The 22,375-nt window shown below is 46.4% G+C and overlaps 1 protein-coding gene across 1 annotated transcript in view; it reads right to left on the bottom strand.

Moving 5' to 3' along the window:
• Positions 1-417: 417 nt before the first annotated feature.
• Positions 418-22,375, bottom strand: part of CALN1 (calneuron 1) — a gene marked incomplete at its 3' end in the record, with an annotated part of 114,520 nt that continues 92,562 nt past the window's right edge. Inside the window, exons 5-6 of the mRNA XM_080629917.1 lie at positions 6,596-6,767; positions 418-545 (exon numbers count right to left, since the gene is read on the bottom strand). Coding sequence (XP_080486043.1) covers positions 418-545; positions 6,596-6,767 — 300 coding nt within the window. The remainder of the gene's footprint in view (positions 546-6,595; positions 6,768-22,375) is intronic.

Below are 22,375 nucleotides of genomic sequence, written 5' to 3'. Positions count from 1 at the left end.
TGGGCCCAGCGGAGAGCTACGTGGAATAGTCAGTCGGCCCCTAGGTTAAAAGACAGCCCTGCTGCAATAAGTCATGAGGCTGTGCCTCCTTAAAACTGCCACACAGGCTGCTGGATGTAAGTCTCTTCCAAGTTACCATTGCTGTTTTGAAGCAGTAAGTTGGGACTCCTGTATATTATTTTTTTTATTGCATTAGGAAACAAAACCTTTAAAGCATTAAGACAGCCCTTTTATGTCCCTGCCAAAAGAATGTAGTTGATTCACAAGACACATTACGCTGCTGGCCTCAGGCTCCTTGTCGAATGGTGCTTTATCTGCCTGCCTGTCTCTTTGCCGTGTGAGAGTCGGTTCAGGGGGAGCTCACCCGGTGGCATGCGCATGCATGGTCAGTTTGGTTCACAGTGTCATGGTGAGAGGCTACTCCATGCCGCTCCGCAGGATCTGGTTGGCCGCAATCAGCATCACGCTTATAATAAAGGCCATGGCAAACGCGCAGATAAGGCTCTTCCGTACGCAGGTCTGTCTGTTCTGCTTCTGGGCGTGCACTGCAAGGGAAGACACGGGAAAGATGAGCTTTTGGGCTAAGGTAATGGTTTTGCTTTCCACCAGGATCAGCTGAGCACAAAAATCCTCCTTTGCCTCTGACACCTCAGAGGTCCCCTGCACCAGCCAGTTCTTACCTCTCCCTCCTGGGACGTTTCCAAATAAACCACCTTACCTTTCATTACTTCCAAGCCAACTTCCCTAATAGACCACCCTCTCATCCTGCAGGAAGTCCTTTCACCCTCAACTTGGCTTTTAAACCCTTGAATTTCTTCTAGGTGTGTTTTGGTTTCTCTGCGTATTTCTTTTAAAGCTCTTTATGAAGTTCTCTCTAGCGTTCTTTAATATGAAATATTGGTCTGCTGTGAATCCCTTAGTCTCATCCAGGTCAACTGGGAATGAGCAGAGATCCAAGATTTGCTCCCCAACAATACTTAAAAAAGACAGTATGAGTATGCACAGGATGTTAGTCATTTTTCCAAACTGTCTTTCTGTTTTCTGTGCCTAAGCAAATTCAGACTTATTAATAATCTTTTCAAATGAATGCTTGCAGAATAATTGCCAAAAGATGTGAACATAATTCGCAGCAGTTAAAATGAGACAGAGTTGGGATTTTTAGCATTTGAAGGATTCACGCTGTGACTTGCTAAGGCCAGTTCTGAGCTCTGTGTTAGCCTCCCTACCTATGAATATCAGAACAATATGTGGTATGGGAGTAATGTGAATATTAATCTGTTTGAAAAGGCCTTGAATGTCCCGGAGATAATCACAGAGGGTCCTCATATATGGGATGGATAGTGATGTGCTGCCGCTATGGGCAGTAACACATGGTCTTGTTTGTGCCTGAGAAGGGATATGTACCCATTGTGTTCTTCTTATGTATGGACTTGTGATGGTGGGAGACTTTCAGGTGACTGGCAACAAGCTCAGAATTGCAATATGCCTCCAGGGCCCGTGTTTAGAAAAGTCTATGAGAATGTTTTTTGGAATATATGGGAAAGAAAACTTTTTCCTGATCCAGGCTTAAACCTTGTTGCACAGAGAGCAGAGAGCACTGGATGCTGCAGTTTGAACACTTGCTTCATGCCCCAGCACCTCCTCTGGCCAGAATTTAGCAGTGCCTATGTCCTAATCCCAGCTCCTATGCGATCCCCCAGCATCAGCTCAGTGCCAGAGGCACAAGAAGCCCTCATTAGGCAGCACTTTGAGTCAGGCTGCCCAGGGCACTACCAGCACTCCATGGGACCTGCTATATTCTGTGCAGACAATGAAATCCCCCTTACAGCAGCTCTCTTAAATTACTTGCTTTCTGCTTGCACTGCTCTATTCCTTGATTCCTTTGCTTGCTTTCGTAATGCTCTCAGAATCCGTACTGTGGTTCCTTGGCTTTGTGCGGGATGCTCCAGCACGTTGAAGAGCTTATTAAATCACAGCTTTAGTTATTTCTTTCTTTACTTTTCTATTATTATTTCTGTACCTTGAAAACACTCCCAGCCAGCAGAAAGAAACAGTGACACAAGCCATCAGTCAGCACTGACATTCAGTATGGGGCTCTGGTGCTGGTTATGGTGACTGGGAGCAGCAGTTACAGAGTGGCCAAGGCTTTTTGTGATGGCAACTCTCCAAAGGGAAGGAGTAAAGCATGTTCAGTGTTTCTTGCAGAAGCGTTCCGTACTTGAACAATTTCTTCAGGCTGTTGTTATAGCATCAAGTAAAAATAGAGCTTTAAGGCAACAGGATCCAGGTAAATCATCATCATTGTTCTTTACTGACTGAAGGCACACCAAATAGCCAAATAACCTACCAAATAACTCCAGAAGAAAAGGGAAAGGTCTGTGTTGAAATGTAGAGGTGTTGCAAACCCAGAGAGACCCTCTTGTTGCTGGCTGGGGCTCAGCAGGAATTACTCCAGCAAGCCGATGAGTGTTACAGTTCCTCTGCCCTCTAGCACTCCACAGGGAGACAAAGAAGCTGAAATTGCTGACTTTCTTTACTGTGAACACAAGTACATGCTGCTTTGTGAATTGTCCTCTTAAATATGAAGAACCACTTGCCCTCACTTCTGTCCTTCCTCCACATTCATAGATCCTTTGTGCTTTTTCCAGTTCATTTCCATAGCTGGCACTGCTGGATGCTCGATCTCTTTTGCATTTGGTTGCCAGCAGGAGTTTTTAATACCCATGGGACATGGTGGGATTTGGACATGAGCTGGTCCCTTAAATATGGTCAGAGCCTGAAGCTCCTCTGGAGATGTGCTGGCCCCTTCTTAGCAAGGAGAGCACCTCACAGGCTCTCATGTAAATGAGATTTCAAGAAGCAAAGGCAAATTGAGGCTGGGACATCCTTCATCTTCTCAAAATGCAGAGGACAGGCTGGCGAGGAGGACTCACCATAGTGTCACTAGTGGTAGAGGCAGAGCTATCATCACTATAACTTCTTCATCACGACATGAGGTTAAAGGGTCCATCCCATTTCCAGGTGTACCAGTCCACTGGCTGTGGCTGCTGTGCTGGTCACAATGTCAATGATGGGTTTGAGATGGTCAAGGATAAGTGCTAAGAGCTTTCTTACTTGCAGAAAAAGGCTTGCTAACATGAACAGCTACAGTGTATTTATAGTGGCTTCTGTCATAACCCTGCCAAAGGTGAGTGATATTTGCTTTCTCTGGCTGCTGGGAGTTATCTTCATTGTAAGAGGGCAGTTTTTCATTCCCAAGCCTTTAGCTGAGAAGCGGATGCTCCCGGTGCTTGTCTGCGGGAAGCAGGGAGGGGAGCTGTGCCAGCAGCTCCTGTATATCCAGTTAATTTGAGTGTCAGGGCTAAGGATGAAATACCCATGGCAGACAGCGTGGGCCACTGTCACCAGCCGGCACTCCTGATCGCCACCAGCTTGATGTCATGAGTGTTTGGATAAAGGGAACTGCCAGGCAAATTCTTTTTGTACTAGGAATTTTTGGTTGTACAATGTCGCTGCAAACTCTTGTCCTTTTCTTGTGTCTCTTCTCATAAAAACATACACTCTTCTTGGCTCTCAACTTCATTCTCCTGCCCTAAAAAACTAGATGATCTTAAGCTCCTTTCCAACCCAAACCATTCTATGATTCTAGGATCTATAGGAGGGGAGGTTGTAACGTATGCCTAGACTTGGATGTCTTGGAAGTGACTCTAATGTTTAGAGTGAACTCAACAAAATCCTGCCCTTGTCCCTGACCATAATATAAATATTGTATTTTGGTTAAAGTGTGTGTGGTTGTGTGTGTATATGAGTGTGGGAGAGAGCTGTAAGGTATTATCATCCATGCTGATAAAGAAGCGACATTATACAGTTGTAAAGACCTTATGACAAGAAGCCAAAATGGCAAATTTATGAGGATTACAGAAATCTGCTCATGCAGGGCTGAGCCAGCTTAACCCCAGTTGTGGAGGAGGGGGGAATATCTCTGTCCACAGGACAGAGAAAGGTTTGGGGGCTTCTCTTTGATGGCAAGAACATACCCAGAGGTGACAGTGAGTGGAGATCCCCCATTTCAGCATGGTACTACTGAATATATCATCTGCTCAGTCTCTTCACTTAGGAGTCATTCCCAAATCTCAGTGAAAACATTCGGGGCTCATCCTGGCTTCATTCGTAAACATAGTTAAAGGTGCTTCAGTGGGATGTGTGAAATGTACATTAAATATAGATGTGAGCCTTTAAACTGGTCCCTTTAGGCTACCTTTAGAATTGAAGGAAATAGGTGCTCTTTAAGGTGCAATTCATCTCACCCCAAGGTAGCACCTAAAATAAGCTTAAGGAATTATACCCAAAAAGCATCTTTTTCACTCCACTAATTAAGAAGTGAGTAAAAGGTGACTGATTTATGTGGAGACGGTTCTATATAGCCATTTAAAGCTAGACTGAGATGCTGTCCAACCTTCATGACAGCTCTCCCTTGGTGCCATTGATTTATGCCATGAGGCCCTACAATTTCTGCTTTTGAGCTCTATAGGGATCTTAGTGTTTGGGAAATGGAAACGCTCAAGGCACAAGTGTGTCATTCAGGTAATGGCATGTCCAGCCTGGAGAGCTGCAGGGACAGAACCTGCTCTCAGCCTGCCTTTCCTGGGAGAAATGCTCGTGTCAGAGCTGCCATGGACCAGAACTGTCCCCCTTCTTCTGGGACCTGAAGCAAAACTTTGCATCCTTGTTGACAGTGTTCAGTTGATCTTTATTCTCTGGTGGATTTGTGTGTGTGTGTGTGTGTGTGTGTGTATTTCTAACATCTAAAAAAAGGGTCTGTTTTGCTTCTAGGTTCTGCCTAGCACCAGCAATGCCAACATCCCACGAGAAAAGCTGTTCTTGCTGTACTTTTGGAAGCTGGGACTTCCAGAATGAGATTCTGAGCATTTAGGTTTTTGGACCCATTTTTTCTTTTGTGACTGGAATAATAGTTCACCCAAGTAGTGAAGCTGAAAGAAGCCTGCATGTCTCTTGCTGTGGTGACAGCTGGCTCATGCCTCCACTGAATCAGGGGGTCAGTGAGGACTAACAACTCCATTTATGTAAGTAAAGCCTCTCTTCCTCCCTGCTGCTCTCCAGGAGGAACAAAAACTCAGTGCTGCTTGGCTGGATTTGAAGAGCAATGCTTCTTGCCTCCCTCCTGCAGGCTTTTTAACATTCAGCTCTGCTCTTCTACCTCTTTTCTGCAGTATTTAGCAGAGGGTGAATGTTCTGGCTAGAGCTGCTGAATCCCGTTGATTAGCCAGGCTAAGAATTGCACTGTTTATCCTTTGTTTGAACAACGCTTCAGTGTCTCTGCCTTGTGCCCTTTCAGAGGCTGTTTGATCCCTCAGAGTATCAGAATTTCTCCTGAAATGGCCTATGCAAAGTGGCGTTGCTGTGGGTGGGAAAGCACAGAAGCTGTCCCAGGGCAATGTGCAGAAACCCTGAAGTTCTCTGTTAGGTATCTCCTTGGACTTTCCACAGAATCCCAGACTGGTTTGTGTTGGAAGGGACCTTAAAGCTCATCCAGTTCCAACTCCTCCCACGGGCAGGGACACCTTCCACTAGACCAGGTTGCTCTAAGCCCCGTCCAACCTGGCCTTGAACACTGCTAAGGATGGGACATGCATCCCTGATCTTCCTGAGGCTTCCTTTCTTGAGGTTCAATAAAGCCAAATCCTTCACGTTTTTTTCCCACATCAAGTTCTCCAATCCAATCATATAATGGTTTGGGTTGGAACGGATGACTTGAGATGATTTGTGTGTTTAGTTGATTTGGAGCGATGATTTGGAGCAGCACAAATTCCTCTGGCCAAGTGAATGTTTCTTCCGAAGTGGCTGAAAATAGGAGATGTTCTTGCTAGTGTTGACTCCATTCAGAGTGCAAAATCCACTGTAAAAGTTGAGGCTCCGTCTGATCACAGCTGCTGATTACTTGGTGGTCTTGTTGCAATGCTGAGAGGATGCTGTGTAAAGCTACAGCAGTCAAAGCAAACATTTCCCTTTCTCTAGCTACTTCTGAGGGTTGCTTAGACCTTGATCTTGCAGACACTCTCAGATGTGTTGAGATGAGCCGTCCTGGGGTATACCTATGTAGCCTGCATGTATTGCATATATATGTAGCCTGAATATTGCATATTCCCTGGGACCCCAGGACAGAAGATCTTTCTGTTTGTGGGAAGACAACAGAAAACTGGTGGAGCCTAACACAGCTTGCTAGGGCAGGACCCAGTGCCAATAAAGTCTTCCCATGATGGGATGAGATATGTGTATTTCTGTAGGGAAATTCCTAGATATTCACCCCAGCATGGGCTGCACATCCCTCTGCCTGAATCCCATCCGAGGAAGGAGAGCCATAAGGCACCCATTAGTTCATCCTCCTGCCTCAAACAGGATCAGCTTTACTTAGACCATATGGAAGAAGGCTAATGGCAGCTCTTGAGTTCTCTGTGTCATTGCTACTGACTCTAAGGTAACTCCATGCTAACTCCATGCATCCTTGCCCATTGCATGTCACAGATCTGAGTGATTTTTACAGGTGAAGCAGAAAGAGAGAATTGTACAGAAACACAGAAACTTTCCTCCTCACCTTCAAACTCTGTTTGGCAGTTGCCAGAGTTTTCATTTAAACTCTCCTCTTCATTGATAATGATGTTCTCGATGTCCTTCATCGTTAAGTGGTCCCGGAAGGCGTGGTAGAGGATGTGTTTCAGCTCTTCCAGTGTTATCCGCTGCATGTCAAACTGTGGGAAGAACAGAGTTAGACTCAGCCACCGCAGGGCTGGTACTTGGAGGAAGAGGCATGTGGGCTTGTTGCAGCTCCCTGCTCATAGGTTTTTTTCAACCTCATTTCAACACCTCAATATAACTTTGCAAATTTTGCTCTTTTGGGTTCATTTAACACTAACAGTGTGAATGTTGGAAATGGATGTTGCTACAGCTCTTGCCAGCTTACTTCATGTTGGTAGAGCAGAAGGGAAACAGAGCCCTGTGCCAGGACTGGTTTTCCAGGGTGGAGGTGCAGCAATCTGGTATCAGTCCTGGCCATCCCAACAGAGATAAAACCCTGAGACATTTCCCTAATAGCTCTTACACCTTGCCATGAAACACAACCTTGTCTCTACCCCTTTTTTTACCTCCTAACTCTCCACTTGGGCCCCTGTGGTAAGCACAAGCAGAAAACATTTCCATCTTAGCTGCAGATCATGTAGGTAAATGTTATTCTTACACACACCAGATATTTAAACCAGATGGTTTCTGCAGAATATATAGAAATGAGCATTTTTGCAGCAGAGGAGCTTTACACATGTGCAAAGGTTGTGCTATTAATATCTGCCAAGGTACAGAAGATTGCGCATTGGCTGACTTGCAGCACCAGGTGAGGAGGTGAGTCTCCCTGAGCCTCCAGTGCAGTCAGTAAAGGATGGTAATGCTCCAAGTCACCCACTGTGCTGCAGATGATCCTCCTCTAAACAGCACCTTAAACTCTCTCAAACCACAGGCTTGCCTGCAGCAAACAGTGAGCATCAGGACCTGTACGCCCTAAACAACCCACCTTCAAGAAACCCCAAAAGGCCAAACACCTCTGGCTTAATGCTGCAGTGAAGGAAAGGTGACACAAGCTTGTGCCCAATTCTATAACTGAAAGCATGAGGTCAGATTGCACAGCCAGCATTCTGGAAAGAGCACAGCAAGAAATTCCCACTCCTTTCCCCTCCAGCCTGATAAGGACAGGACAGACCTTACCAGTTCTGAGCTGCTTGGTGTGTAATCTAAGGGTGTCTTCCCTCACCACTGCTGCACATTGCATAGATGCAAAATCATTAATCCTCAGAGTGGTTAACTAGGAAAATTAAGTGCACCTCAATTAAATCTGGACCCTGAAATATTTATGTGTATGTGTGTGCACAGGCAGATTTGCACACGTTTATGTTGATCCATTTGTAGCACTGATTTCTACAGTTCTATTTGTTTATCATCTCCAACAATCAAAAGCCTGGTGCAGAAAATGTGTGGAAAAGTTGATGGCAGGGGCAAAAGACAGAATTCCTCTCTTTGCCCCAAATGAGTTCTCTGAAAAGCAAGCCTGATGGGTTTGATGGTTTTGCTCCTGTCCCTGTTCCTCAGGGATTCAGTGTTCACACTGCCCAGCTAAAAATAACGAGCACACAATTGTCACCAGTGGCTCCTTGTTGCACAGTTCAAAGCTGGATTGCAAATCCCTGGTATTTAGTTACACATTTCCAGCCTGCTTTGTTGTGCATGAGCAAATCTCAGCACCTGTATTCTGCTTGCTTTAATGCTAAAAGAGCAAGTAAAAATGAAGCAGCTGTGTGCTTCTCAACCCGCATCATTATGAAAAGCGTTTCTCTTGGCAACTAGAGGTGTGGAAATGGGAGTTAATGCATATAGTTGCCTCACAGCGGTGTTGGAAGGTGTTGTTAGTGGACGTTTGCAGAGTGCATTGAGGCTGCCCAGGGTTTGCATCCTTCCAGGTCTGCTTCCTGCAGTACTGATTGCACACTGGCACTTTTACAGAGGTAAAAGCAATGACGCCTCATCCACCACCTATCCTGCACTTTGCTGGTGTCTTTGCCTTGGAGAAACTCAAACCTGAACTTGAGCCCCGGCATCTTCCTGAGTCCACCCATATGCCAAACCCATAATTTCATCCTAGAGGTTACGTCATAGCAACAGAAGCAGCCTGTCTGCATGTAGTTACCCCACCCCAATCTCATCAGGGTGTGATGTTCAGCCTGCGTTGGAGTTGGTTTACTTCCTGTTCTTGGCTCAGGGGCAGTTCTCTGAGGCCAATACAATCTTTTGTTGCTGTAGTTTATGAGTTTGCTTTCTCCCCTTTCAGGGAACAGTCTTTCTAGAAGCTGTTCAAAACCTGTATTCCACCCATCACCAGGTGGATGCTCACCCCTGTGAGCACTTCACAGCCCAGAGCATTGTCCCCAAGACCTGCTCTTTACTTGCACCCTTTTTAGAGGATACCTACAGGGATGTGTGAGCCTCCTGAAGACTTAATTAGTAGAAGTGCTCACAGACTTTACATGGGCAGTGACCTGAGGACAAGGGACCTCCGATATGCTGCATGCATCCTGTCCTTATGTAGAGTAAAAGACAGTTGACTTCTTCAGTATCTGCTTCCCTATGTCCCAAGATGACTGTGTTGAAAGAACAACATCTCCAAATTGGCTTCCTCCTCCTTTGTGCCAACCTCCAGAGCTACAGGTGTGAAAACTCACCTCGGTACATACTATTGCCAATGCTGACATATGCTGCTTCTTTCCTCTCCCTCTCAGAAGTCTTTCCTAGTCTCCCTCTATACCAGCACTGACACTAACAGGCTTTTTCAGAGTCTTCTGTGATGTTGCTTGTAGCTTTGCTTCAAGCTATCTGGATTACAAACACAACCATGCTTATTGTCTGATCTTAACAATGTGGAAACAGTAATGACTTGTGGGGGTTTGGGTCTTCCTGCACCAGTTAATCTACCTAGTGGGAAATAATTGTTCTCTTGACAAATATGCATCTGCTGCTGCATCTCCAACTCTTGCTTTAAAGCTTTATGCTAATATAGGGAGAAATTACTGGTTTATAGTTCCATTGTAATTTTGCTTTTAGGAAGAGGAACCGTCTCAGATGGGGTTCAAAATCACCTTTGCTGGCTCATCCACTGAGTGCTTGGCCTGTTGGCAAGCACATGGTCATTGCTCCTGCTTTGCTCTATGCTGTAGTATTTTCACACAGGGGCATGTCCTCTGTTAGATATGTACCAGCATAGGAGTGTGTTCAGAATGGGCTCCAGCTCTGTGCAGCCATTGACAAGACTTTGCTTTGGGCTTGGGCTCTCAGGTAGTTTCTGCTATTATCATTGCTCCCCAGTCTGACAGTTTCCCTGATTCACTTTTCAATTACATTGGCTTTTTATTGCTGTGATGACAGTAACCTGGGAGCAACTCTTCACGTTTATTGGCTCCATTGAGAGCGAAACTGGAACTGTTGCAAGCTTAAAACTTTCTATAGGATTTACAATTAGAAGAAATCAATGATGCTACTTCTGAACCAGTGCTCCTGCAATACACTGTCAGCAGTGATAAAGAAACAAAGTGTGCCTAATGCTGACGCTCAAATGCCCCAAGTGATGCAGTGAGTGTCCTGAATGAAAACCCGTACTGGTACAGGTATGTTTGGTTTCTATGGAGAGCACCAGGAATTGCAGTTTCTGTGGGCCTCAGTAACTGTCTCCATGAGAAATATCTCTTGGAGTTGGAGGATGTTGTCCCAGGAGGTATCTGGAAGGGAAAGTGAACCTGATCTGATCCAGCCTGTAGCTTCCTGACTCCTTGAATTAAATTTCCTGCTTGGAATGAAAGCAAAGCCACAGAATCACTGAATAACAGAATCGTTAGGGTTGAAAGTGACCTCTGGAGATCATCCAGTCCAACCCCCTGCCAAGGCAGGGACACCTCAAGCAGGTCAGGCAGGTTTGAATGTCTCCAGAGAGAGAGACCCAACAACCCCCTGGGCAGCCTGTGCCAGTGCTCTGCCACCCTCAGCAGAAGGAAGTTCTTCCTCACATTCTATGAGTCTATGATTCTGTGTTGAGGTGAAAGTTCTTGTGGTTCAGTTTATGGCCACTGATCCTCATCCTGTCACTGGGCACCACTGAAGAGTCTGACACCATCCTCCTGGCATCTGTCTTTGAGATATTGATCTGCACTGATGGGATCTCCTCTCAGTCTGCTCTGCTCCAGACTAAGCAGGCCCAGCTCCTGCAATCTCTCCTCCTAAGGGAGATGCTCCAGAGCCCTGATTATCCTTGTGGCCCTCTTGAAGTCTCCCTATCCCCAGTTTCCAAAACTTGCAGCATAATGACAGCTGCCATGCCTGCAGAGCACTAGTTTCACTCCTAGCAGCTTCTTCAGATACTTCTGTGTCCTACCTGGCATGCTCTTCTTCTGCTCTGTGCAAGGAAATGACCTTATGGGAAGAGCTTGATTCTTTGAAGAGTTAAATGCTGAAATATTATGTATGATAATTTCCTTTAATATCAGCTCTGCTTTTAAAAACAGAGTGGGAGGCTCCTTCTCTTGAATCCTAAGTTGGCCTCACTGCTGTGCAGATGGGGTGATGCCAGGCTGGGACCCTGCAGCAGAGTGTGTGGGGTGACCCTGGTTACCTGTAAATCTTTGAAGCCACACAGTAAAAATGCTCTCCTCGACAAGAGGCAGGACTGGCTCCTTTGGTACTGATGGTTTTAGCAGGAGAGCACCTGGATGTTTTTTTTTATCAGTCTATTTGGCACAGTTTCCCATGTAAGCCATCTGAAAAGGTCATCTTGGGCTGTTGAAGGCTCCAAATGGAGACTGAGACAGCAGCGTGAGAGAGGCGTGTGCCTGGTGCTTTTGAAAATCAGGTCTGCAAAAACAAGAGCTTCTAGAATCAATGAATCATTAGGTTGGAAAGATCAGCGAGCCCAACCACTGACCTAACACTGCCAATTCCATCACTAAACCATGTCCCTAAGCACCACGCCTACATTTCATAGCTTTCTAGTGTGGGGCAGCCCTTGATAATCTCTGAATGATGAGATACACCTTTGTTTTGCTCTCAGACCTACTGCATGTCAGCCCTGTGCCTGGAATACCTGCAAGGCAATTGCAGCCTGGCTCAGCCACAACAGGGAACATGGCCCAAAAAGCGCTGGGACCAACTCTTTGCAGAGCAGCTGGGCTTTGTGCTGTACTAACCACAGGCACGTTGCTCCCGAGCACAGGCTCTGAGCACAGGCAGCTCTGTGAGTGCTCACAGCAGAATGTGCAGCTGTTCTTTGAGCCAGACAGGCTTTGAGCTCATAAACTACTGATCTGGGACTCTTCCAGAGGACCAATGTTGCACGTTCCCTATGTATTAAAGCGCACAACCCCACTGTGCTCCATGTGGAATCGAAAGCATTCCCATCTCTGCCTGGGGGCTGGATGAATGGCCATTTTGTACTGACTGTACCTCCCAGATAAGCTCGGCCATGGAAATATTATAACAAGAGGAAAACAGCATATGCTGGAGGAGCCAGGAGCCTGGAGGGGCAGGGAGGCAATGCAGAAAGGCAGCGAGCTCCCACAGGTGAAGCTGTGTTTGCAGATGGGATCTGCTGTGCTGTGAAGGCTGAAGGACTCATGCCTAAGAGGCAGCGAGTGTTGTTTCAACCCACAGCACTGTGGCAGGCCCCCCTGTAAAAGCTCCTGAATGAGATTTTGTATGTATTTATATACGTATGTAATAAATATTGCTTATTGCATATGTACTATAAAATGTAAAGTATAAAATGTGTGTGTATATATATATATAAAATATATGGGAACATCTGAAATATTTTCCAAATGTCCAGACATACACCTCCTCCAAATCTGAGGGTTTCCCATTGTATCTAACATGCCAGTAAAGGGAGAACATTTTCTTTATATCTAACCTGCTAGTAAAGGGAGAACATTTGCCAGCCCAAGACCTGGAGTGACTTTCATGATTCCCCCTGGGATAGAGGGACAAAGCCTGTAACATGCTGCTGGTTTTAAAGCAGCAACAGTTTGTGTTCCCCCAAATCATGACTATGTTACAGCAAAACTGATTTCCTCTACCCACCTCTCCTTCCTGGCCCACACATCCATTGCTGGAGGGGTGGGAGTCCCACAGCACTGGCAATGAAAGCACAGAAGACATATTTTGCTCTGTTCCATGCGTATGTCCCTATGGAGGCTGGCTGACTATGTGCCACAAGTTGAAGATGGAGTAGTCCCTTTTGTTTTCCCAGGCACTACTTCTTTTTGCCTTTATACCATTTGCTCCAGGCCAGTGCACTTGCATTTATGGAACAGCGAGTAGCATGCAGAGGTGCCTCAGGGCTGCTTTGTGGCTGTGGCAGGATCTGGGTCTGTTCCCATGTGTGTAAAGCACTTTCTGTCTCTGTGAACTATGCCACAACCATCTGCGAAGGTCTCACATGAACCTGCTGACAGCAGCCTTGTCCCAGCTTGCTGCCCTTCTACACGGAGCAGGAAAGAAATGATGGGGCAGTGCAAGGGAGAGCATAAGCTCCTCTCTGAACCCAATGCACTACTCACCCCCTACCTCCTCCCAGTTTAGCCACTGAGAAGAGCTTCCTATGAGAGGGCTGAAGTGTAATAATCCTCACCAAAGACCAGAGAGCTGCCTACCCCTCTGTGCTGTCAGCTCCCCTGCAGGGGACATCCTTTGGGGTAAGTAAACAAATGTCCTCACCCTAAACTGGGGTGGTTGTGGGAATGGAGCAAACAGCACCTTCCCCTTGGGATGCTCATTGCAGGCAGGCAGCCTGGCAGGGTACTCAGAGCAAGCTGTCACCCTGCAAGACAAGGCCCTGGGTGTCCTCTCTGCTGAATGCCACCGTCCCAGCACACTGGTGGAGAAGGGCCTTTTTGCAGGACAGCAGATATAAATCTGGCCTTGGCTGCTCACAGAGGCCCCCTTTTAACCTGTAAGAGGGAGCAGAGCTTCATCCATCAATACATCATCTCCTTCTCCCAGGAGACGATGTTGCATAGTTCTGCTGCTGTGGAAGGCCATGATCCCATCCTGCCAGGGGCTGGAGCCCAGGACTGAGTGCCCTGCTTGCCCTGGGTTCCAGCAGCCAGCACACCCATGAGGTGTTTCTCCATCCTGCTCTTCCATCACTCACAGGAAGCACTGGAAGTGGTCCCACTTTCCAAGAGGAAGTGCTTGGTCTTATCTGTACATACACACAGTGTCAGGAACCAGTGCCCCTGTAGGTATAAACTGACAAGGTTACCCACATGATGCTGGGGCTGTGTGACACCACAAGTGCCTGTCTGCTCACTCAGCTGTCTCCATTCATGGGATGTGCCCTGGGCCACCCTGCCCTTCAGCTATCTCAGCACCCAGCCACTTGCCACAGCTTCTCCATCCCACCCAGGGTGCTGTCATCCAGAACCCCTTTGTCCCACAGCCTTCAGGAGCAGCCAGCTTCCCTGGTGCCGCACGCCGGGAAGGGGTAACAAGCTCATTTCCATAGTAACAGGCTGGTTACTGTGTGGGGTAAGGGCGGGTTGCTCCGTGCTTCCCGCAGCGGTGGCAGGAGGGAATCGTACACACATTGATAAATTAAAACCAGACTGAAGTGCATGTTCACAGCACCTTTAACCCCAAGCACCTGGCCCGAGCCAGCACTATGAAATGATGGGGTTTGGAACTAGGTGATCTTAAGGTCCTTTCCAACCCAAACCATTCTGGGATTCTATGTGGCATTAAAAGCTAACCTGGTCCATGGGTATCCTCCTGTGTGTCCCTCCAGCCACCCTATAGCCCATGTGGGACTACTGAGGAGCACTCTGGCATGCAGGTAGCTTTGCAAGAGGCACTGATATCTGTATTCATACACACCATTGTGTGTATGAATCAAAACTGCCTCCTTTACCAGCTTATCTGGGTGGAACAGAGTACCTGGAGAAGCTGTGGCTGCCCCATCCCTGGCAGTGTTCAAGGCCAGGTTGGACACAGGGGCTTGGAGCAACCTGCTCTAGTGGAAGGTGTCCCTGACTGTGGCAGGGGCTGAGAACTAAATGAGCTTTGAGGTCCCTTCCAACCCAAACCTGTACCTAGTGTTGGTTTAGAGCACCTCTTAAACCTTCTGGCTGCATGACACAGGATTCCTGGGACACAAATCACTTTCAGCATGATGAACCATAAGCCATAAGCCATCACTTTCAGCCATAAGATGAACCCCTGAAGACACTGCTGTTTGTTTGGGTCTGGTGATGGAAAATGCTGCTGACAGCTGGTCTGCAAAGAACTCCTCTTGTGCAGTCCTGGATGTACAAGAACAAACCAGGAGACATAGTTCCCTCCGCTAGATCTCACCAGCTGGTGAGCTTGGTGCTGTCCTTTACTTAAACCCAGACTTTAGCTCTCTGAAGTGATGTTTTAAGCAGGGGAGCAGGTTATCAGCTTTGCCTCTGCACTGATCTCCTTACTTCACAGCTGGGATATAATCGTTATTAAACTGGGCTGAGAGAAATAGGCCTCCAATAGATAAATCAGAGTAACACCACATAAACCACAGTAGGAACATTAATCCTGGGCCCATTCAATTAAATCTAAATAGTTTAACCAAAACACAGAGAAGTAGTGGTTTGGTTATTTTTTAATTAGAGAATGCTCTCAGGCTGAAGTACAAATTAACAGGCTCCAATGATTTCTTTTGCTTAGTTTTAAAGATCCCAGGCCTCAGCAACAGGCTCCCAGACTGATCCTAATCAAAGCGCATACATAAATAGGCCTGCAACATCTTGACCTTCAATGTGGAGCCTGTGGGAGCCTCTTGGAGGAGCAAACTCACAAGATTTAATTAGGGCTAGAGCTGGGAATTCCCATTTGGGAGCGAGTGCCTCCAACAGATTTTCTACTGGGTTCATCTCCCCAGTGGAAATCCATCAGTGGGATGAGGTGAAATGTGCCCTGGGCTGGTGATGCTTGTGTGTCCCACTGCGGGCAGCCGATTTTAGGCAGTCCTGTCCCCCTCTGTTCAATCTATGAGAGCACAAGGGGCTTTTTGTCACTATCTGGCTGTGCCAAAACCCTATGTTTTGCAAGAAAAAAGTGGCCTTCATTCTTTGCCTTACAAGATGCTCCCCCATGAGGGGCAGAGGGGTCTGCACCCCAGAGGGACATGTGGGACCCTTGGGGGACAATGCCTCCTGTGTCTGGCTGCACTGAGTAAGAAGTATTCATGTCTTGATCCAGACGTGGACTGAGCAAGGATGTGAAGGCACTTTGGGCTGCATTAAATGCTCCAGATCTAAAGCCCCTGCCATGAGAGGTGCCAGCAAAGCAGCTTTGCAGACCTGGAGTATGGACTGTTGCTTTCCCATAGTAATGACAAACCTGACACCCAGCAAGCACAGAAGGATTCTGAAGAGACGAGAGCCAATGTCTAGCAAAAATAACCTGTCCTGCCTGCTTCACCAAACAGACTGAATTCAACCCACTGCTCTTCTCCCCATTTTTTGTACACAGCCATGGGCAGCATCACTGCCTGGAAAAACAATCTTTAAGCTGCTTCTGAATTAGATCAGGCAGCAGGAACCCAAGCAAAGTGAATGAACTGGCCGAGCAGCCCTGCTGCTGAATGGCTCCTGAAAGCCTTTTGCCAAAGGAAACCAGTTTTTTACTTAACAGTTACAAATGTTTTGAGAATGTGGGAGAAGTGGATTACAAGGTGAGACGTGTTCCTGCAATGCAGGAAGGGCACTAATAATTAATAAAAGCTTTATCAGGGAAACTGAGAGCTACTGTGGAGAACTTGGGGCATCCTTCACACTGTGTATGATGGTTAAGAAAAACTAATAGTAACAAGGCAGCAAACAGACCCTCTAACACTGCTGTCTAGTGCCAGGCAAAGCTAAGACAGACAGAGAGCAGCTTCTTAGGGTGCTCTTAAGACAAACTACATTGGTGTTTTAGGTTGGTCTCCTTGTTTCATAGCTTACAATGGTCTGGGTTTTGCTGTTTTCACAGCCTCCCCCACAACTTGTAGAAACTGGAGTTCTAAAGTCCACCACATCTGCCCTCTAACCCCCATGGCTTGCATTATTATACATTAGCCATGAGCTGATGATGAAGCTCCCCACTTGGCTTGTGCCTGTCATGGATCTTACCTGACAAGTCTAAAGCTCTAAAGAAGGCTGATGAATATCAAATTGAGCTAGAGTGAGAAACACAGAGCAAAAGCCTCTCCACTTTAGCGCTTCAGTAATTCAAGAGCAGAGCATATGAAAAATCAGTGTTTGTGCACCAAGGCTCAAAAGATCTGAAGAAAGGACACAAGTGATTTTAATACGTTCTGATTTGTTCCTCTCTGTCACGTTGTGCTAGGATATGGATTTGTCTTTTCATTTTATTTGCATCTTGTAATTATTTTTATGTAACCTCTTGCTCTCTGCATAATGACCATTGTTTGAAAACAAGATTAATTCAACTGAAACCTGCGAGGTAGAAAGTTCGGTAAAGGCTGGAGTAGCTGCTATGTTACTCTGTTGCTAGGAGTACATGATTTTTTCCTTGCCATGGTAAAAACAAGGTGATCAATTCTCAAGTCCCCTCCAGCAATTCACTTCTTAGCATTTGCTGGCTCCTGCCAGCTACCAATACACAAGAGCCAAGAAGGAAGAAAATACAAATCAGCTGTCACTGCAAAAAAATACAATTCAGGAAACTAATTTGAATGCATGACTCAGAGCAGCAGGTCTGAAACAAGGAGGGAGGCACAGGGCGCCCGCACCTCGAGCATGGGGATATGAGCATCCTGGCTGGGACCTGCTGCCAGGTTTTGCTGCAGAAAAGCTCAGGAGGCCACAGGGAGCAGCAGCAGGTGAATAGCTCTGGGCTCTAGTGCCCACAAAACACAGCCCAGCACAAGACACACAGCAGAGTGTAGGTGAAGTGGAATGAAAGAAGCACATCTGGTGATAAACTCAGGTTCAGGACAAGAAGCAATGACGCATGGCTGGGTGGCAGGGAGTTGGGACTGGATGAGCTTTAAGGTCCCTTCAAACCATTCTATAATTCAATGATTTGGTGACAGCTTTAAGAGCTCTGCATCAGACATCCTGCTTTTTTGAGGGCCCACTGGGAGAGCAGTGGAAACCCTCCCAGCAACCAACCTCTTCATCTCATGACCATGACACTAGGTCTCTGGGATGGCTCTTTACTTCAGTGGTACAGAGGACACATTCCTTTATACAGAGGACATACTGGATGTAGCTGGTTCGGCGCATTCTCTCATTAGCTTGTCTGAACTGCTTAACTGTTATATTTTGCCGTGCTATATCACAGTACATAAATGCCTTTGGATGCTTCAGGCTATCTTTTGCAGCAGAATTGAATTCCCAAGCAAATGGGAATTGAACAGGAGGGTTGGATGCCTAATGCAGACCCTCTCCACGACCTGGGCTTGCTTCAGTAGCTGTGAACCCACTAGGATATTCGCTTGGTGCCTGCACCGTGATATATGGCAATTTGAAACAGAAATGGGTGTCAGGGATGTCTTCCTGCTATCAGCAGCGAGTGCTGATGGAGATTTGAGGACTGTCGCTGATGGTCCAGGAAGTTCAGCCAAATCCCAGCCTTGAGCTGCCCATCTCACAACACGCAGTCACATCACAGGAGAAAGGTCTGAGCTACGTCTGTGAGATGGAGCTGCTCATTATGCTTAAGTTATGCATGAATTAGGGAAATATTTAGCTCAGCGATGCTTAAGGGCTCTTCTCACACTAAAATAAACTGTCACATGATAACTCTGCTCCTGATCCTGCATTGCTGGTGTGGCCACTGGAGCTGTGCTCAGTGCAGCCCATGGACATGGCAAATCATGGCCATGATTCCCGTCAAAGCCTACCACGAGTTTATCAGTCACCAGACCGCAGGCCCTGTGCCCAAAAGTCCTTGTCAGCAGCTTGCCACGATGCCCTACTCTTCCAATGCTTCCCCAGGCATGGTGGAGCAAGGCTATTCAAGAAGCTAGTGAAACTTTGCTGCTGCATTTAGTTCCTCTTCACAGGTAGCCTTGTGAAGAATACAGCATATGACTGGGTGCAGCCGTTTTGTGTGTGTTAGCCTGTGGGGATAAAACAAGAGCTGGTGACATGCAGCTGCAGCTCTGCCATCTCGTGCTAAACGTTTTTGCTCCTATGTGCACTGAAACAAAGCAGTTTTCCCAAGTGCCCACTCTCCCCCTCAAGCCATTGCTTTTATCAGTGGTGAGAAATGCAATCCAAAAGCAGCTGATAATTTTGATGGTACAGTGCAAGGAAAACACAGTCCTGTTCCACTGGGTTGACAGTTACCTAGGAACATTTGTGTGATTTCTTTTGCTTCAAAAACTATCTCTGACAGAACTAGGCAATTCACTAACAAAGGGATGTTTCCCACCTAGGAAAGGTGATACTGTGATACTGTGATACATCAAGTTTTAGGTATAACATAAATGACCCAAACCAAGGCAGTAAACAAAAAAGACGCAGGAAAGCAACACAGACAGAAGAACAGCAACTCTGTGCACCACACCAAAGGGCTGTGAGACACTGTCCTGCCCCAAGACACTTTCTGTAAGGACAATACGTGTCTCACCCCTGAACAGATCATCTTCACACTGTAGGATACTTTCCCCTTGGGAAAATCACTGTGCCTTTGAACAAGCCACATGAGAGGATGTGCAAATTTGCTGCACATGGGGAAAATAACCCTGAATATTGCCTGAAAATCCCTGATTGCCACATGTCACCTTACACCAGGGACCACAGGGAAAACTGTTGAGCTGATAAAACCACCACTGAAAGAAGATGCTGTCTTGGAAAAAAGAAAGGAAGAAATATGTTCTCTGGTTCTTTGCATGCAGTTCCCAGCACTGCTCAATCACAGCGGTCTTTGTCTGAAGCAAAGTTCCTGAAGCTGATGCATCTCACCCAAAGGCTGACCAGGAACAACAGGAAAACGTGGAAAATTCCCCCAACTCCTCACCTACGATTGTTGATTTCTCAGGGACAGAGCCTGTGCCTGTTCCATGTGCACACCCTACCCTAAGATACTTAATTCCCAAGACAAATAGCCTTAGGAATTAAACTTCATAATTCTTCCAGATATGGAAAATAAGCTTCATGACACATTGAAATTTTTCCTCCCTCACTGTTTTCTCCTGACACCAGACCATTCCCCTGGTAATCATTCCCTATTTCTCTCCATCCCACTGCACCAAGAACATCACTTGTAGCCTCGCTGAAGCCTTCTCTGGTCTACAGGGGCCAATCCCCATTTACTCACCAAATTATGAAGTGTATTAATACGATCAAGCTGTTTCCAGCCTTAGAGTTATCAGCTTCTGCTTTGGCTCTGAGGAAGGGCATGCATCTTCAACAGCTTAATTAGGGTTTTTTCCTAATAGAAAACATCACTGATCCATGAAAACTCTTGTCTCCTTTCTAAACCCTGATTTCATTAAAACTTCATCAATTGGAGGCCTAACAGCGAGAGGGAAAGATGCAGCTGGTCTTTGCTTCCAGCGTAGCCCTGGCAGGCTGGCTCCTGAACTGCAGACACTCACCCTGGGCAGGGATCATGAAAAGGGCATCTACTTATTTGACTGATTTAACCCCTGGAAGAAAGGGTCTGTGAGGGACACCAGTAACACCACAAGCTTTGGGGTAGCCTTTTGTCTGGAAGGGATCTTGGTTTCATTACCCTCAAATAGTTTCTTTTCACATGTTACTTACTGTTTATTACTTGCCCCAAGAGCCTTGGTTCCACAGCACCATCAACATCCCATCCTATCTGCTAGAGAAGTGCCTTCCTTTGCAAAAGAAGGTAATAGACTTTGCCAATGAAGAGGATAATAGAATAGAGAGACTGAAATCAATACTGTAACCTACAGTGGCAGGAGGGACCAGGCTGTGGCTTGTAAAGCAAGGATGCCCCTCTGCTTTTCATTCAGTCCTGGCCTGTGGACAAATTTACAGGACAAAGTGTTTGATCATGTCCATTAGTCAAATGGGATTGCTGATTTCTCCTGGGGTATTCAGGATCTTAACACATGCATGCTGCAAATACAGTACACAGGAGAGATGGCTCCCCCAGCAGAGCTCCTCACAGACCTACTGGAAGGAAAGAAGTCCTTACGTGCTGTCAATAATGACAAGATGCAGGAACAAGGACACTAATAATCTGAGCAGGGCAAAATGGAAATGGATATAGAGGTTGCATATATACCTGTCAACAAGTATGGGCACTGCTAGCTCTGCCAGTAAAGATAAAAAGCTATCTGCACCCTTTAAAATGTAGATGCTTTCATGAATTTGAAGCTTCATCCAAGTGTATTGCAAAATGTATTTCAAGAACAGAAAGCCTCCCTCCCTCCAAAATCCCTGTGTTTTCCTGGTGGGAAAGGGATGCACCAGGTGCTGCATCTGACGAACTACTGGAGGGAACGAATCAGTGTCATGGTGCTGGATGACTATCCATGCAGGGGCTTTCCTCAGTTGTGCTGCAGGGAATGGTCACCCTGGCACTAATGTCATTCACACGCTGCTCCACAGCAGGTTTGTGCAGGGCACGACTCCTGGCAATGTTGGTACCAGCATTTGCAGAAGATCTTCTTTGTGTCATATTTCAAGTTTTATTTTTCCCTTCTCACAAAAAGATGTTTCAAAAAGCTGGATTTCCATGCAGGAACACTGTGGTCCCTGGCCAGCTGTTCCAGCTGATTTACTCCTGTCAGCCTGTCATCTCCAGTGCTTTTCTTGGAGCGCTTCATCCATGTGATATTGCTTTGAAATACCTCAGAAGAGAGAAATCCATATCTGGCACGATTTTTGCCTACATCATCTTCTGCCCTTTTTCTGTCCTGTTTGGCACAGCCATAGCGAGGGGCAGGAGAAGCTGTGGCTTGTGCCCTCAGGGTGTCCCCTCACTACGTGCTTTGTGGTCCTCCTTGGGCTATCTCATTCTCTGCTGCCCTGACGCATTCATTTCACAACAGCTGATTGCACAAGAAGTGTATAAAGAAAAGCAAAAGGAAGCAAACAACTGGAAATGTACTGAGTGCTGCTGCTCTTTGGTAACTGGGACCGTTACAGCCGTGCAGCCACCACTGCTGCCTGTTTGCTATCAATTAATTTTGCTGTCACCCGTGTAGCCAGGCTGAAATATTTGCTTTCTACTGAAGCATGTCAGGTGCACCTGGATTTTATCAGGTAGGTGAGATGAGAAGACTCTCATATCTGTCTGTAGCTGAGGCATCAAAATGGTTCAGGTTTCCACCGGTGGTTGTTTTCCAGTAGAAGGAAATGTGGGTTCTGCAGAAAAGGTACCCAAAGTTTGCATGTTTACTAATACCACTCCGGTTTCATGAACAAGACCCTTATGCATTAGACTAAGGCCAAAATGAAGAAAAGGCCTTCCTGGACAGAGGACTATGATTCTGTTATAGATACACTTGTTGGCAGAGATGCTGTTTTTGTAAGGCTTTCATGCAAGAGGACCCTTTGCCCTATGGAGACAGGCTGCAGGCAGCAGCACTTGCCCTGGCCAGGGAAAACAGAGTTAATATTTATTTGAAACAAAATAATTGCACTTTGTCTTCTTGACTACACAGCTGCTTCCAAAGAGATTAAGCTAATGGAGACAATTTCAACAATAAGGTTACGTTTTGGGCTGCATATTTGTCAGCACCATCCATCCTCTTTTCCTCCATGTGTGTTTTCTTTTTTTGCCATGGGGGTTGATTGAATAAAATTTACAT

The sequence above is a fragment of the Psittacula echo genome (genome assembly GCF_963264785.1).
Source record: "Psittacula echo genome assembly, chromosome: 15".
Classification (NCBI taxonomy): domain Eukaryota; kingdom Metazoa; phylum Chordata; class Aves; order Psittaciformes; family Psittacidae; genus Psittacula; species Psittacula echo.
Note: the sequence above shows the minus strand (reverse complement) of the source record. Positions and strands in the feature narration are given on the sequence as shown.